At 45.4% G+C, this 13,736-nt stretch overlaps 1 protein-coding gene across 1 annotated transcript in view; it reads right to left on the bottom strand.

Moving 5' to 3' along the window:
* Window positions 1-4,996: 4,996 nt before the first annotated feature.
* Window positions 4,997-13,736, bottom strand: part of LOC309837431 (liver carboxylesterase-like) — a gene marked incomplete at its 5' end in the record, with an annotated part of 42,323 nt that continues 33,583 nt past the window's right edge. The window contains 6 exon segments of the mRNA XM_082677914.1: window positions 4,997-5,374; window positions 5,652-5,724; window positions 6,650-6,730; window positions 6,733-6,777; window positions 12,621-12,768; window positions 13,041-13,121. Coding sequence (XP_082534040.1) covers window positions 5,191-5,374; window positions 5,652-5,724; window positions 6,650-6,730; window positions 6,733-6,777; window positions 12,621-12,768; window positions 13,041-13,121 — 612 coding nt within the window. The 3' untranslated portion in view covers window positions 4,997-5,190.

Genomic DNA, 13,736 nt, shown 5'->3' with positions numbered 1-13,736 from the left:
CATGTCCACCTTTCCCTCCCCACCTGGGACCCCCTCTGAGTTCCAAGGGTCTTCTGACTACCCGTCCCACCCCCATGTGCCTCCAAGGGTGCATTGCCAAGTCCACTGAGCACCTACTGTGTGCCAGACACTGTTCTTGACACTGGGATTGGCCCACAGTGACATGCCCAGTAAATGGCAAAGACAAGGATTGACCCCAGCCTTCAGATGCCATATCTGATACTGACCCCAGATCCTCAGACCCCAGACCCATCAGTGATTAAATTCATGGTTTTGTTAGAGTCCCCACAGCACTCACAGTTAATTTCTCCAATGTGGTTATTCTAAAGTCTACAGCAATTTACTTCACAGCCGCCGTTCACTGTTCTTGGGTCTTCCTTGACCGAATAAACACTTAAGGTAACAAGCAGAAGAAATGAGGGAATGTAGGTCAGATTTCATCTGAACCTATAAAGCCAATAAGGGGATTATTATATTACTTCATGGGCTAAGTAAAAAAAATTATGCATTTTAAACTATAATTATAAGGCATCTTTCATGATAAATATATAATGGCTTACGAATGGTTTCCTTCAAATAATGTCCCTGTTTCCAAAGAGATAGAACTTTAATTCACAAGTTTGCTTGTCTGACTTTCTAATGTACACACCCTGCCAATTAACATCTGCAGAAAGCAAGGATTTTTCCGTTAGTAAAGTCCCTGGCCCCATGGAATGTGCATTCTGTTAGGGGAAGTTAGAAAATGACAGGTGCTCAGGAAAAAAATAAAGCTGGGAAGGGGAATGGGGTAAGTTTCTGAGGGGGGGACAATGAGACTTGAAGGAGATGATGGAGGGAGCCACTGACAAAGCATCCCAGGCACAGGGGACCAGAAGTGCAAAGGCCCTGAGGCAGAACATTTTTGACAGTCCTGAGGTACAGGACTAGGCAAATGGAACTGGTGGGAGGGAGTCATGTAGGGCCTTGTAAGCCAACATAAGTACTTTGGTTTCTACTCCAAGAGAAGTGGTGAGCCATTGGAGGGTTTGGAACAGAAGATGAGATGTTCTACCAGGATTAGTCCGGCCGCTGTGTTAGGAACAGACCAAGGTTCTAGCTGCACTCATTTGAATTCTCTTGAAGCCTCTTGAAACATTGTTGTTATTGCTATTAAGTATTATTCATATTAATAACAGTTGTGGAACTTGGCTTCTGTCCAAGACTGAGCTCTGAATAACCATTTTACCTGGGCCCAGAGGGACAGGGAGGTGGCACAAACCTGGAAACCGAGTTTTGGGATTATTCACCATCCTCAAGGTCAGCCAGCATTCAAAGTCACCATAGCAACAGCTCCGACACTTCCGGACACTGAGGTCCACAGCCCTCCTTGCTGCTAACAGTCGCTGGAGGGCCCTGCCTTGGGCTTAGTGTATCGCTTTGTTCTTTCTGTCAGACAAATTTGGAAAATACTGCTTTAATACAAGATGTTCCCATTTTATGGCATCCTAAATATGTCTAATTATCTCCAATTGTACTATGAAATTCTCAAAAAAATCTTCACAAGATGAATTTAACTGTGCCTGACTATAACTTATAAATGCATTGCAAATAGGACTTTTGGTAGTAGGGAAATTGGGGACAAAGTTAATGTCCTAAAAATTCAAACTAAGGCTTTAGAAAAAAGGGGGGGGGTCACTGCTTATAGCAGTTTATGCTGACTCCGAATTGTTTTCCCAAGGGCCTGTCATCTGTGAACTTAGAACTACTTTCTAAGATCTGAGCAAAGCAAATCTGATTGTCTTAACTTTTTGATGCGCTGGTTGGTTGACCAGTAAGACTAAATTGGGATTTCCCGCAGAGTGCAATGAACTAAATTACCATCAGGTGGCAGCAGACATCCATTAAAAGTCAATCCCTTTTTAAACTGTAGTCCTCAGACTTGCAGATATGAACCAAAGAGCTGAGATCTATGGCATTGCGAGGGGGAGTACTTAGAATTCTGGGTAACCATAGCTAAATTATGTTGCTGATTTTTAAAAAACGTATCCAGCTTTCAATGTACCTACGATCCCCTGCCCCCCAACCCCTTCCCCCGGGGACTTACTAGATAAATGAACCAGTTCTCAAATGGGGATTATTTTGCACCAAGGGGACGTTTGGCAATATCTGAAAATATTTTTCGTTGTCACACTAGGGGAGTGCTACTGGCATAGGGTAGGTGGAGGCCAGGGATGCTGCTAAACACCCTGCAATGCACAGGACGGCTCCCACAACGAAGAATCTTCTGACCCGAAATGTCAGTACTGAGCTTGAGACACCCTGGATTACATAACAAAGCCCTGCTTCTGATGAAGTGAGACTGGGCTCCCTGGGTCTCTACTTTTCTGTAGCCTGGCCCCCTGTCCAGGGAGGAATCACTCAGTGATGCTGCAGCACTGAATTGTGTGAGGACACTGGAAAACAGATCCCATCGCTGCCTGACTGTCTGATCTCCTTGGATCTTTGTCTTTCACTATTTTGGAAAATTCTCAGCTATCTTTTTTTCAAATATCTTTTCTATCCATTTTTTTCTCTCTTCTCCTTCTGGGATTCCAGGTACACATATATTGGACATGAGATATTGTCACACATCTCTTGGATCCTCTGTACTGTTCTTTTTTCTCCACTACTTTTTCTTCTTATTTAACTTGCGTAATTTATATGGCCCTCTCTTAAAGTTCACTCATTCTCTCCTCAACTGCCTCAAATCTACTGAGGAACCCATTGGAGTTATTCTTTTTTTGGACAGTCCTATTTTTATTTATTTATTTTAAAAAATTTTATTAAAGTATAGTTGATTTACAATGTTGTGTTAATTTCTGCTGTACAGCAAAATGACTCAGTTATACATATATATATTCTTTTTCATATTCCTTTCCATTATGGTTTGTCACAGTATATTGAATATAGTTCCCTGTGCTATACAGTAGGACCTTGTTGTTTATCCATCCTATATATAATAGTTTGCATCTGCTAATCCCAAACTCCCAATCCATCCCTCCCCCACTGCCCCTCCCCCTTGGCAACCAAAAATCTGTTCCCGTTGGAGGTATTCTTCACATCTTACTATTCTTTTTAATTTCTAATATTTCCATTTGCTTCTTTCTTAGAGCTTCTCTCTCTCTCCAGAAATTACCCATCTGCTCTTGTAAGTTTTTCATAGAGTTATTTAGATTCCTACTTTTGTAGTTCTAACACCTGGGTTATCTCTGAATCTGGTACTACTGACTGCTTTGCCCTTTTAGTGTGTTTTTTCCTCTCTCCTTTTTTTGTGTGTGTTTATAATTTTAGATGAAATGCTTAACACCCTGTGCAGGGGGGAAGAAACTGAAGTAAATAGTGTTTATGACTGGGGATGGACATGCCTCTTCTACTAGACTGGGGCTTGTGCGTGTGTGTGTGTGTGTGTGTGTGTGTGTGCATGTGACTGTGTGTTGGGGGACTTGAGGCAATTTAGTCAGGAGTTGAGCAGAGCTTGGGTTTTGCTATGGTTCTCTTAAGTGCACCACCTGCTTCAAATTCTTTTTGTACTACCTTGTGCTGAGGGGGAGGGCTTGCTGAAAGGTTTCACTCAGTGTTCCTGTTTTGCCCTCAGTTTTGGGCCTGCCCTGTGCTCCTGCCCCTCAGGGAGTCTCTCTCCACACGTTCTTCCTCCCCCAGTGGTGGATTTCTGCTGCTCAGTACTTACTGCTTGATAACTTGGTGGTGGAATCCAGGGGCGGGTTCTTGTGTCCTGGTCCAGCCGCAATCTTAGGCAGTCCCTTGGTCATGGACACGGGGTTTTCTCAGTGATTCTCCCCTCCCCTGCAGTAAAAGACCTTTAATGATTGGGACCCAGGTTAGTTTCCTGTCCCTTTCCCAGTAGTAGAGGGTTTTTAAATTTTCCTTTCCCTCAGCTTCAATAGGTCTTCCCCAGGGCCCAAAGGGGAATGGGTTTGCTGCCTTTTCCCAGTGGTTAAGGGATTTTGTTTCTTAGGGGGAGAAGTGTCTGGGCAGGGCTTCAAGCCTGCATCCTCTGGTCTTACTACCTATTCCCAATATTTCTCACAGGTCCCTGATAGAGGTCCACGGAGAAGGGCCTGTAATGAGGCCCTGTCCTCTCCTGTGGGTCCGTGGCTCCTGACGATTTTATACTCTCATACTCACCTATGTTTGGCCTTTAGCCCTCGATTCGAATTTTAAGAGTAATTGTACTCACACATATGGTGACTCCATCTTCCACCTGTCTCCAGACGGTAAGCCAGTGTTCACTTCCCATCTCTCCTTCAAAATGCCTGTCTTCCCCGAGATTTCAGGGTAATTGTTTGCCTTGCAACCTCTTTGAATGAGTCAGAGAAAGTCATGATTTTGAGGGTAATCCACTTTTTTCTTTCTGTTAAGGTGGGAGTGGCATTCCTTAGAGCTTTCTATATCCCAGGAGCCAGAAGTCACCCCAGGGATTCTGAAAGAGTCAGTTTTCACGTGACACTTCAGGGACTCACTTCAAGGTGGTCACTGCTTGGACCTGATGTGGTCCAGGCTGCAGAAAGGGTTCAGAGGAATTGCTGGAAGAGACGGCCTCAGGGAGGGGCCTGGGAGGATACTGTGTAAGTTGAAGAAAGAATTGTAGACCTGTGGGAGGGTCAGTAAGGGCCACACAACAGTGCCACAGTGTCACCATGGCAAGTCCCCCTCCTTCCCACTCCAGGTACATCCTCGGTCTGTGCCCCCTCCATGTCTACAGGCGGCTCCACATGGAGGAGAGGGACACTGCCCTCTGGTTCCCTCACATCCACTTACTGGAGTTGTTGACGGCCCAGAGACATGGAGCAGATGCAGTGTCCCCCTCAGCCCCTCCCAGGGCCCAGCCTACTGGACTCTTCCTGTCCAGAGGCCAAGCCAGAGCTGCCCGAGTCACCTTCCTGCCAGTGGTGCCCTCTCTCATCCTTTTCTCGCTAATGAGGATGACTTAATTCCAGCCCAAGACAAAGACACTGACTTGGTCTCCAAAAGAACATTTATTTCCAAAATTGAGGCCACAGAAACAGAAATTCCCCCTCCCTGACCTCTGCTACTCCCATCAGATAATTCCCCAGCCTCCACAATAAGATGCCTCTTAGGCCCACAAACACCTTCTATAGAATACCCCTGTCTGGGGTCCCACAAGCCCCCAAGGCCAGCTGAGCCTCCCGTTCACAGCTCAGCATGTTTTAACTGGGGTGGCTTCTTTGCCGCCTCCTTGGACAGGAGCTCGTTCCAGAAAGCCACTTCCTTGTCTTTCAGCTTCTCGGCTGCCTGGGTGGTGATGCCAATCTGAAGGTACCCTTCTTTCTGGTCATATACTGGCCAAGGGGGAAGCCCCTCCCCGTTGGGATTCCTGGGAACAGAGTCACATAGAAATTCCCCAAAGCTACTGTGTGGCCCCAACAACCCTCAGAGATTGTCAGGGACCCCTTGGCTTCATCTCTGCCAAAGGCTCATACGCCTCCAGAGACAGGAGGCTGACCATCTCCTGGGCAGCCTGTCCACTGAGGGAGCTCTCACGTCAGGGGCCACAGGGCGGGGAGTTTACCCAGCACACGTTGAAGCTCCTCCCACCCAGCAGACACGCCCTGCCCCTTCCCAACCCTGCTCCGTCTGTGCCACCAGCTCACCCGTTCCGAGCAAAGTTGGCCCAAAATTTCATCACCATCTTGCTGAGATTGGTCTCCTCTTCTGAGGCACCATCTGTGGGGAGGAGACAAAGCCATTGCTATTCAGAGTGTGGTTCAGGGGCAGCAGCAGCCCTTGAGAACTTGTTAGAAATTCAGAAACGGGGCCCTTACTCCAGACCTACTGAGTCAAAACCGCATTTTAAGAAGATCTTGGGTAATTCAAGTGCACTTTAAGCTTGACAGTTACTGACCTAGGTCGGGCTCAGTGAAGGGCTGGGTCACAGGGCCATACCCCAGGGTTTCTGCTACAGTAACCCCACCTCCCAGGATACTCTCCTTTGGGTCTTTTTTCAATCTCCTATATCCACACACATTTTCATAGAATCTGAAAAATAACCAAGCTGCAAGGCCCCCAAAGAGTCACCCAACCAGAAAATACCCAGAGGCACTGCCATGTACAGCCCTGGGTTGTGTCACACACAAGTTGTCGGTAACTGCTGAGGGTTAAGACATTGAAGACATCTGTGAAAAGTCTTTCTTTAAAATATTATACTCTTAAGTGTATTAAAATATTAAAAGATACGACTTTTAGATAGATGGATGGATGGTTGGATAGACAGAAACATATTAGTCCTGATTCAAGGTTAAGAGCAATTCTAACCTTACTCTCACGTACCTTCTGATATGCTCTTGTGAGTGCGAAGTGAGTGGTGGCATTCTAGCCCTGAGCAGGGCCCTGCAGGTGACCCACCTCCTGTCTTACTGATGCCCAGGTCTGGATCCTTAGAGTGACCATGGAGGAGGGCGCAAGGATACACATTCTCCACCATGCACATTAGAGCAAGAGAAAGGTTAGGACCCTTTGTCCTTCAACCCTGTTACGGTGAATTCAGGAAACAAAGACCTGGAGAGAAGGAGGAACTTGCCCAAGGCCACCAAACCAAGACTTGAACCCAGATCCCCTAACTCCAAGTCTGTAGTCACCAAAGGGCCATCACCTTTCACAAATGGAGCCCCGAAGACCGAGAAGAGCTCATCCCCATGGTCCCCCATCACCATCTTGGGTTTCATGGCTGATGAGAAGGGCGATACTGGAACTCATACATGTAAGTGGGGGCTCCGGCAACTGGAAGACATGGATTCATGCACAGTTCACTTCAGCAGACGCACACCTGGATGGTATCAAGGGCTCCAGAGGTGGGTGGGAGGGGCGCTGTGAGCAATCAGGAAATTGGGGGCATGCCTGGTCCTGAGTGAACAATATTAACAGAAGTTGCCTGTTGTGAGAAGCAACTGTGTGCCAGATCCTGTGTGTCCCTGCAGGAAGCCCCTGGTTATCAGCATAACAGAGAAAAAGACTTTTGGAAAAATTTCATGATTTGATTAAGGGTGCCTAGTTGGGGGAGGTAGAATAGGATTTGAGCCAGGTATTCATTGAATGAATAAGTGAAGATTGATTGAATAAATCAATGAATGTTGAAACCTTGGGTAGATCCATTCAAAATAACTACAGCGGCACTAGGTCAACTCACATAAGCCCCTTCTGATGCATTCACACACACAGGACGTCTATATGCACACACTTTACACTACCGTATTTCATTGCTAACAGGGTAGTCTTCATTCCCTTGGAGAATACCTGCAGCCTGACAGGTGTCTTCTATTATGCCCATTTTTGAGCATTTCTGGTGTTTTTCACACATATTCCAAGAAGAGTGAAGTAAATCCAAGTTGCTGGCCTGAAAGTGCAGATATTTAAATACAAGCCTATGCAGAAAGGGGAGAGTCTATTCCTTGTGTCTCGGGAAACCACAATTCAGCATTTCCTTTTTCTCTGTCATCTCACAGGTCTTGCTTCCTGCTTGGCCCAGGGAGTGTTAAGGTGGTGGCGGAAGGAAGCAGGGGCCGAGGAGGGTACAGTTCCTCCCTCCTCCTCTCCCCTGCCCTTACGCTCACCACCCCCCCTCTAAGCCCCAGGAAGATGTCAGTTTTCCTGCTGACGCTTCAGCAGCGTCGCCCATCTTGCTCCTTCAGGGCTAACTCACGGGCCACCCGCCTGGGGAGCTCTGTGCTCTGCATTGATCATTATGCCCAGAGCGACTGACTCTACCCGGGAAGGGTCAGGCCACAAGTCAGACTGGCGGGAAAATATCACACTTTTTCCCTTCCTGGGGACAGAATCACATTTGGAAAATGCAGAAAAAAGGAATAAGAACAAAATGATCACATCTAATCCCACTGCTCAGAGAAACCTGTTAATATTTTAGCACTTATCCGACTTATGTATATAAAATTAGGATACTATTGTATATGTTATTTCATATGGCTATAATAATTGCTTCATATCATTAAATATTTGCCCACAAAGTAGCTTAACAATATATGCTATCCCCACAGGAGGATGTAGAATAATCTATTTAATTGCCTCTCTCACGCCCCATCATTGCACTGTGGTTTAGCAAGAGGTGTTTTTGGAAGAAGCAATCCTTCTGTGGTCCCACAATCCACTTATTAAACAGTTGTTTCAAGGTCAAGCAGAAATTGCTGTAAGGAGGGGTTTTATCCTTGGCTCTGCCACTCAGAAGTTTTAGAATGGAACTCACAACCCAGCCAGAGAGGAAAGACCTTTTGTGAATGAGAGAACTTAATTATGGCAGCATGCTGCCCAAAATATATTCTCCTTCTTTGTTTCTTTTTGTTTTTTTTAAGCCTTCTGCCTTAAACCTCTGAGATTTATTAAATTCCTGCAACCACAAGTCTTCAAAATAAAGTAGGCACAGAATTGAATAATAACATTTAAGAACAATAAGAAAAGCAGAGGGAAGGAAAGCTAGCAATCAAAAATACGCAAATTAAAAGTGTGATTTTTTTTTTTTTTGGTTAGGAGGGGCTTATGAAATTAGCAGCATTATTTTTTTAATTAATTAACTAATTTATTTTTGGCTGCATTGTGTCTTTGTTGCTGTGTGTGGGTTTTCTTTAGTTGTGGCGAGTGGGGGCTACTCTTTGTTGTGGTGCGCGGGCTTCTCATTGCAGTGGCTTCTCCTGTTGTGGAGCATGGGCTCTAGGTGCAAGGACCTCAGTAGTTGTGGCACGTGGGCTCAGGAGTTGTGGCTCACAGGCTCTAGAGCACAGGCTCAGTAGTTGTGGGGCATGAGCTTAGTTACTCTGCAGCAGGTGGGATCCTCCCAGACCAGGGCTCGAACCTGTGTCCCCTGCATTACCAGGCAGATTCTTAACCACTGCACCACTGGGGAAGTCTCTATTTTTATTTTTTAATCTGAGTATCTCAACTGAGAGAATTAAGAAATCCACACTCTTAGAAAAGGGAACCCCCTGCACTGTGGTGGGAATGCAAATTGATACAGCCACTATGGAGAACAGTATGGAGGTTCCTTAAAAAACTAAAAACAGAACTACCATATGACCCAGCAATCCCACTACTGGGCATATATCCAGAGAAAACCACAATTCAAAAAGACACATGCACCCCAATGTTGACTGCAGCACTATTTACAATAGCCAGGTCATGGAAGCAACCTAAATGCCCATCGACAGACGAATGGATAAAGAAGATGTGGTACATATATAAAATGGAATATTACTCAGCCATAAAAAGGAACGAAATTGGGTCATTTGTTGAGACGTGGATGGATCTAGAGACTGTCATACAGAGTGAAGTAAGTCAGAAAGAGAAAAACAAATATTGTATATTAATGCATATATGTGGAACCTAGAAAAATGGTACAGATGAACCAGTTTGCAGGGCAGAAATTGAGACACAGATGTAGAGAACAAACGTATGGACACTAAGGGGGGAAAGCTGGGGTAGGGCGTGGGGGTGGGGGTCTGATGAATTGGGTGATTGGGATTGACATGTATACACTGATGTGCATAAAATTGATGACTAATAAGAACCTGCTGTATTAAAAAAAAAAAGACTAAAAATAGAACTACCATATCACCCAGCTATTCCACTACTGGGCACATACCCTGAGAAACCATAATTCAAAAAGAGTCATGTACCAGAATGTTCATTGCAGCACCATTTACAATAGCCAGGACATGGAAGCAACCTAAATGTCCATCGATAGATGAATGGATAAAGAAGATGTGGCACACATATACAATGGAATATTACTCAGCCATAAAAAAACCCGAAATTGAGTTATTTGTAGTGAGGTGGATGGACCTAGAGTCTGTCATACAGAGTGAAGTAAGTCAGAAAGAGAAAAACAAATACCGCATGCTAATGCACATATATGGAATCTAAGAAAAAACAGTACTGATGAACCTAGTGGCAGGGCAGGAATAAAGACACAGATGTAGAGAATGGACTTGAGGACACGGGGTGGGGAAGGGGAAGCTGGGATGAAGTGAGAGAGTAGCACTGACATATATACACTACCAAATGTAAAATAGATAGCTAGTGGGAAGCTGCTGCATAGCACTGGGAAATCAGCTCCATGCTTTGTGACGACCTAGAGGGGTGGGGTAGGGAGGGTGGGAGGGAGGTTCAAGAGGGAGGGGATATGGGGATATATGTATACGTATAGCTGATTCACTTTGTTATACAGCAGAAACTAACACACCATTGTAAAGCAATTATACTCCAATAAAGATAAAAAAATTAATTAATCAAAAAAAAAGAAATCCACACTCTTATACACTGGAAAGCAATTTCACAATATGTATCAAGAAATTTAAAATGCTCCTACAGGCCCAGGCTAGTAATTAAATCTCTAATAACCAATTCTAAGAAAATCATCAGAGATTTGGTTAAAGATTTATGCACATGAGGCTGAGCATAATGTTTTTGTAGCACCAAAGTATGGGCACCCTGCCTAAATATCCAATAGGACAGGAAGACTAAAGTAAATTTTAATGTATTATTCCATGAAATAATGGATGTTTTTTATGAGTTTTTGTTGACATTGAGGAAATGCTTAAATATAGGATTCTGTGAACAAAAACATAAGATAAAATTAATATTTAAATTATATGTAAGATATGGAAAGATTAATAGAAGAAAATATGGCAAAAATTTATAGCAGATTCTTCTAGGTGGAGGAATTATGAGTGATATCTAGTTTCTTCTTTATGTGTTTCCATATTTTCAAAATGTTTTACAACTGTAAGATGTTAATTTTATATTCAGAAAAGTTCTCTTCTATAAAAAAAAGAGTAAGACAAGTACAAAAATTTAAAAAGGAAATAATAATGTTGATAAAATCTGGGAAGTCCAGGGAAAAAAGATCCTGAATGCAGTCATGAGATTCAGATAAAACACAAGTCCAGGACGGCTGGGTCAACAGACAGTGAGGAAGAGGAAACCACATGTATCGAGAGACAAAGCCAAGTTTGTGAAAGAACAAATTTGACCCCAGGCAGCCCCTGGCTGAAGAGTTTCATCAGGACCCTATGGAGGAGGGAGTGGTAACCAGCACCTGTACATGACTGTCCTGAATTTTGGGGACATGGTAGGTGAACTGTAGCTAATTTTTATTATGCTTTTAAAGTCCCCAATTCTAAAACCCTTCTAGCACAGTTAGAGAGAGTGGTCTGGATCAGAGAACCATTTCCTGCCTTGCAGACTAGGTGAAGGATAGCTCCTAGAAAAGGAAGGGTCTGGTGAGGACCTCAACAAGGCGCCCCAAAGGGACACCTCCTGTTCGGGTGAGCTCATCCATCCTTTACCTCACATCCCCCCTACACAGTCTTGGGATATGTTGAAAGGTCCTGTGATAGACCCAGCACACACTGGGATGGAACAAGGCCAGCTGCAGACATCAACATTCTCCAGACCACCTGCCCTACACCTCCCCCTTCTCACTCCTTTCAGCTTTCTTGGTCCCAGAAAACACTCCTGGTCTTACTCTTGGCCTCACTCTACCCCCAGCTCCACTGGTTAACAAACTAGTTTGCAACTAGCTCTGATCTTGGAAACCTTCCAAGACCTATCTTCCAAGATTTCCCCTCTAGCCCCACAGACCACCGCAATTCAAGTAAGGAGCCCTGTGGCAGAGGCTGTCGGTGCCTCCCCATATCCCCTGCTTCCGGGCACGTCAGCCTGAGTTCCACCTCCTGCATCCACAGCTCTTTGCCTGAGGTCTTTGGCAGCCAGAGACCACTCTGCCCATGTGTGTAGCAGGTCAAAGCACCAGGGAATTAACTGCCCTTGGGAACAGCCTTCAACCAATGTCTTGACAAAGTTGGAGGATAAATACCCCAGCTCTCTTGCCACTCTCTTGGGATAACCCTAAGATATGTCTTTCTCAGAACTCCCCAGCTCCAGTTGTCCACAGTGGATGCTTTCTTGACAGTGCAGGGTGGACTGGCTTCCTCTCCATTCATGTCACTTCTCCACTCCTCTACTGGTGTTTCCTGGGATCACCCCCCAAATAAAATATTTGTATTTGGATCCTTTCCTTGGAGTCGCTCCTGGTGGAAACCAAAATAGGACAGTGCCCCCTGACTGTCCCCAGGCCATATAGAATGGACCTTGGAGTTTCCACATATCTTTTTTTAAAAAATAAATTTATTTATTTATTTAATATTTTTTGGCTGCGTTGGGTCTTTGCTGCTGCGCGTGGGCTCTCTCTAGCTGTGGCGAGCAGGGGCGTTGTGGTGTGCAGGCCTCTCATTGCAGTGGCCTCTCCTGTTGCGGAGCACGGGCCTTAGGCACGCAGGCCTCAGTAGTCGTGGCACGTGGGCTCAGTAGTTGTGGCTCATGGGCTCTCGAGTGCAGGCTCAGTAGTTGTGGCACACGAACTTAGTTGCTCCACGGCATGTGGGATCTTCCCGGACCAGGGCTCGAACCCGTGCCCCCTGCATTGGCAGGCGGATTCTTAACCACTGTGCCACCAGGGAAGTCCCTCCACATATCTTTCTATGCTGAGCATTAGGAGAGAATACAGTGTGAAGCTGGTGCAGTCAGTGTCCTTCTCCTGTCCACTTTCCATGACTCACCTCTGTGGTGACGGGCCACATTCACAGATGGGACACCAAACATCCCATCTGCAATCAGGTCCAGGAACAGGTCTTTCCTTCTGGCAGGGTCGTCCGTCCCTCCTAAATACTTGTCAGCGGCCACCGTGGTCAGTTCCTCAGGGATGTTCTGAAATAGATCAAGAGTGAAAGTGACCACCCAGCCCTAGTGAACAGCATGGCTTCTCCAGCCAGGGAGGAAGGCTTGCATTAATGGCGAACCTCTCAAGTTCTGCGCAACCACTTCCGCCCACTCCTGGTGGTGAGGTGGAAAGGCATAAAAATGGGAGTAGAAACCCCCCAGCCCCAGTCTTCATTCTGCCATTAGTTGCTCTGCAGTTGGGGACAAGCCTCTTCCCCTCTTTAGGGCTCAGCCAGTTCCTGTGATTCCTAGACTCTTACAAGGATGGGGTAGGACTTCCACACGAGTGACGTGGCCGTCTTCTGGTCTAGCTTGCCTTCAGAGAATGAGTAGCCCATGAACTGTTAAAACAAAGGTTAAGCAATTGTGAATCATCCGGTAATGGCAAGAAAAACCGAAGTGACCAACACACCAAACCAATGCAGGCTGAAGGTCACTTTGTCATGTCTTGATGGGCATGGGTCTTTGAGGAGTTGGGCAAAATCAATGAATCAAATGGACTTTTATATTTAGAAATCAAGGAGTACAAAGAAGATAAAGTAATTGTTAAGGGAAGCTGCCCCAGTCTTTGTGTGTATGTATGTATATACATATGTGTGTGTGTATGTATATGCGTACATATATATATGTATATTTAGGCTAGAGTCTCCACAGTGGTCATCAAGACAGAGAGGGAAGGTTTCAGCCAGCCAAGTGTTGAAGTAGAGGGCTCTGGGGCAGATGACACAGACCTCACAAATACCCCGCCTGTGTCAGATAACTGAGAAAGCCCCAGATTCTGCCATTATGGTTTTGGTCCTTTGGTATAACCTCTGAAATCATTCTGAAGACCTGCAGAACTCTGCACATAACAACTGCATCAAAACTGCACTAAGCGACTTCACCAAACTCTAGCACAGCCACAAGCAGCTTAAGGCCATGTCCCCAGGATGACCCCAGGCCCCCTTAACAAGCTC

This window comes from Grampus griseus (assembly GCF_964374135.1).
Source record: "Grampus griseus genome assembly, chromosome: 19".
NCBI lineage: Eukaryota > Metazoa > Chordata > Mammalia > Artiodactyla > Delphinidae > Grampus > Grampus griseus.
This window is presented reverse-complemented; position numbering and strand designations above follow the sequence as displayed.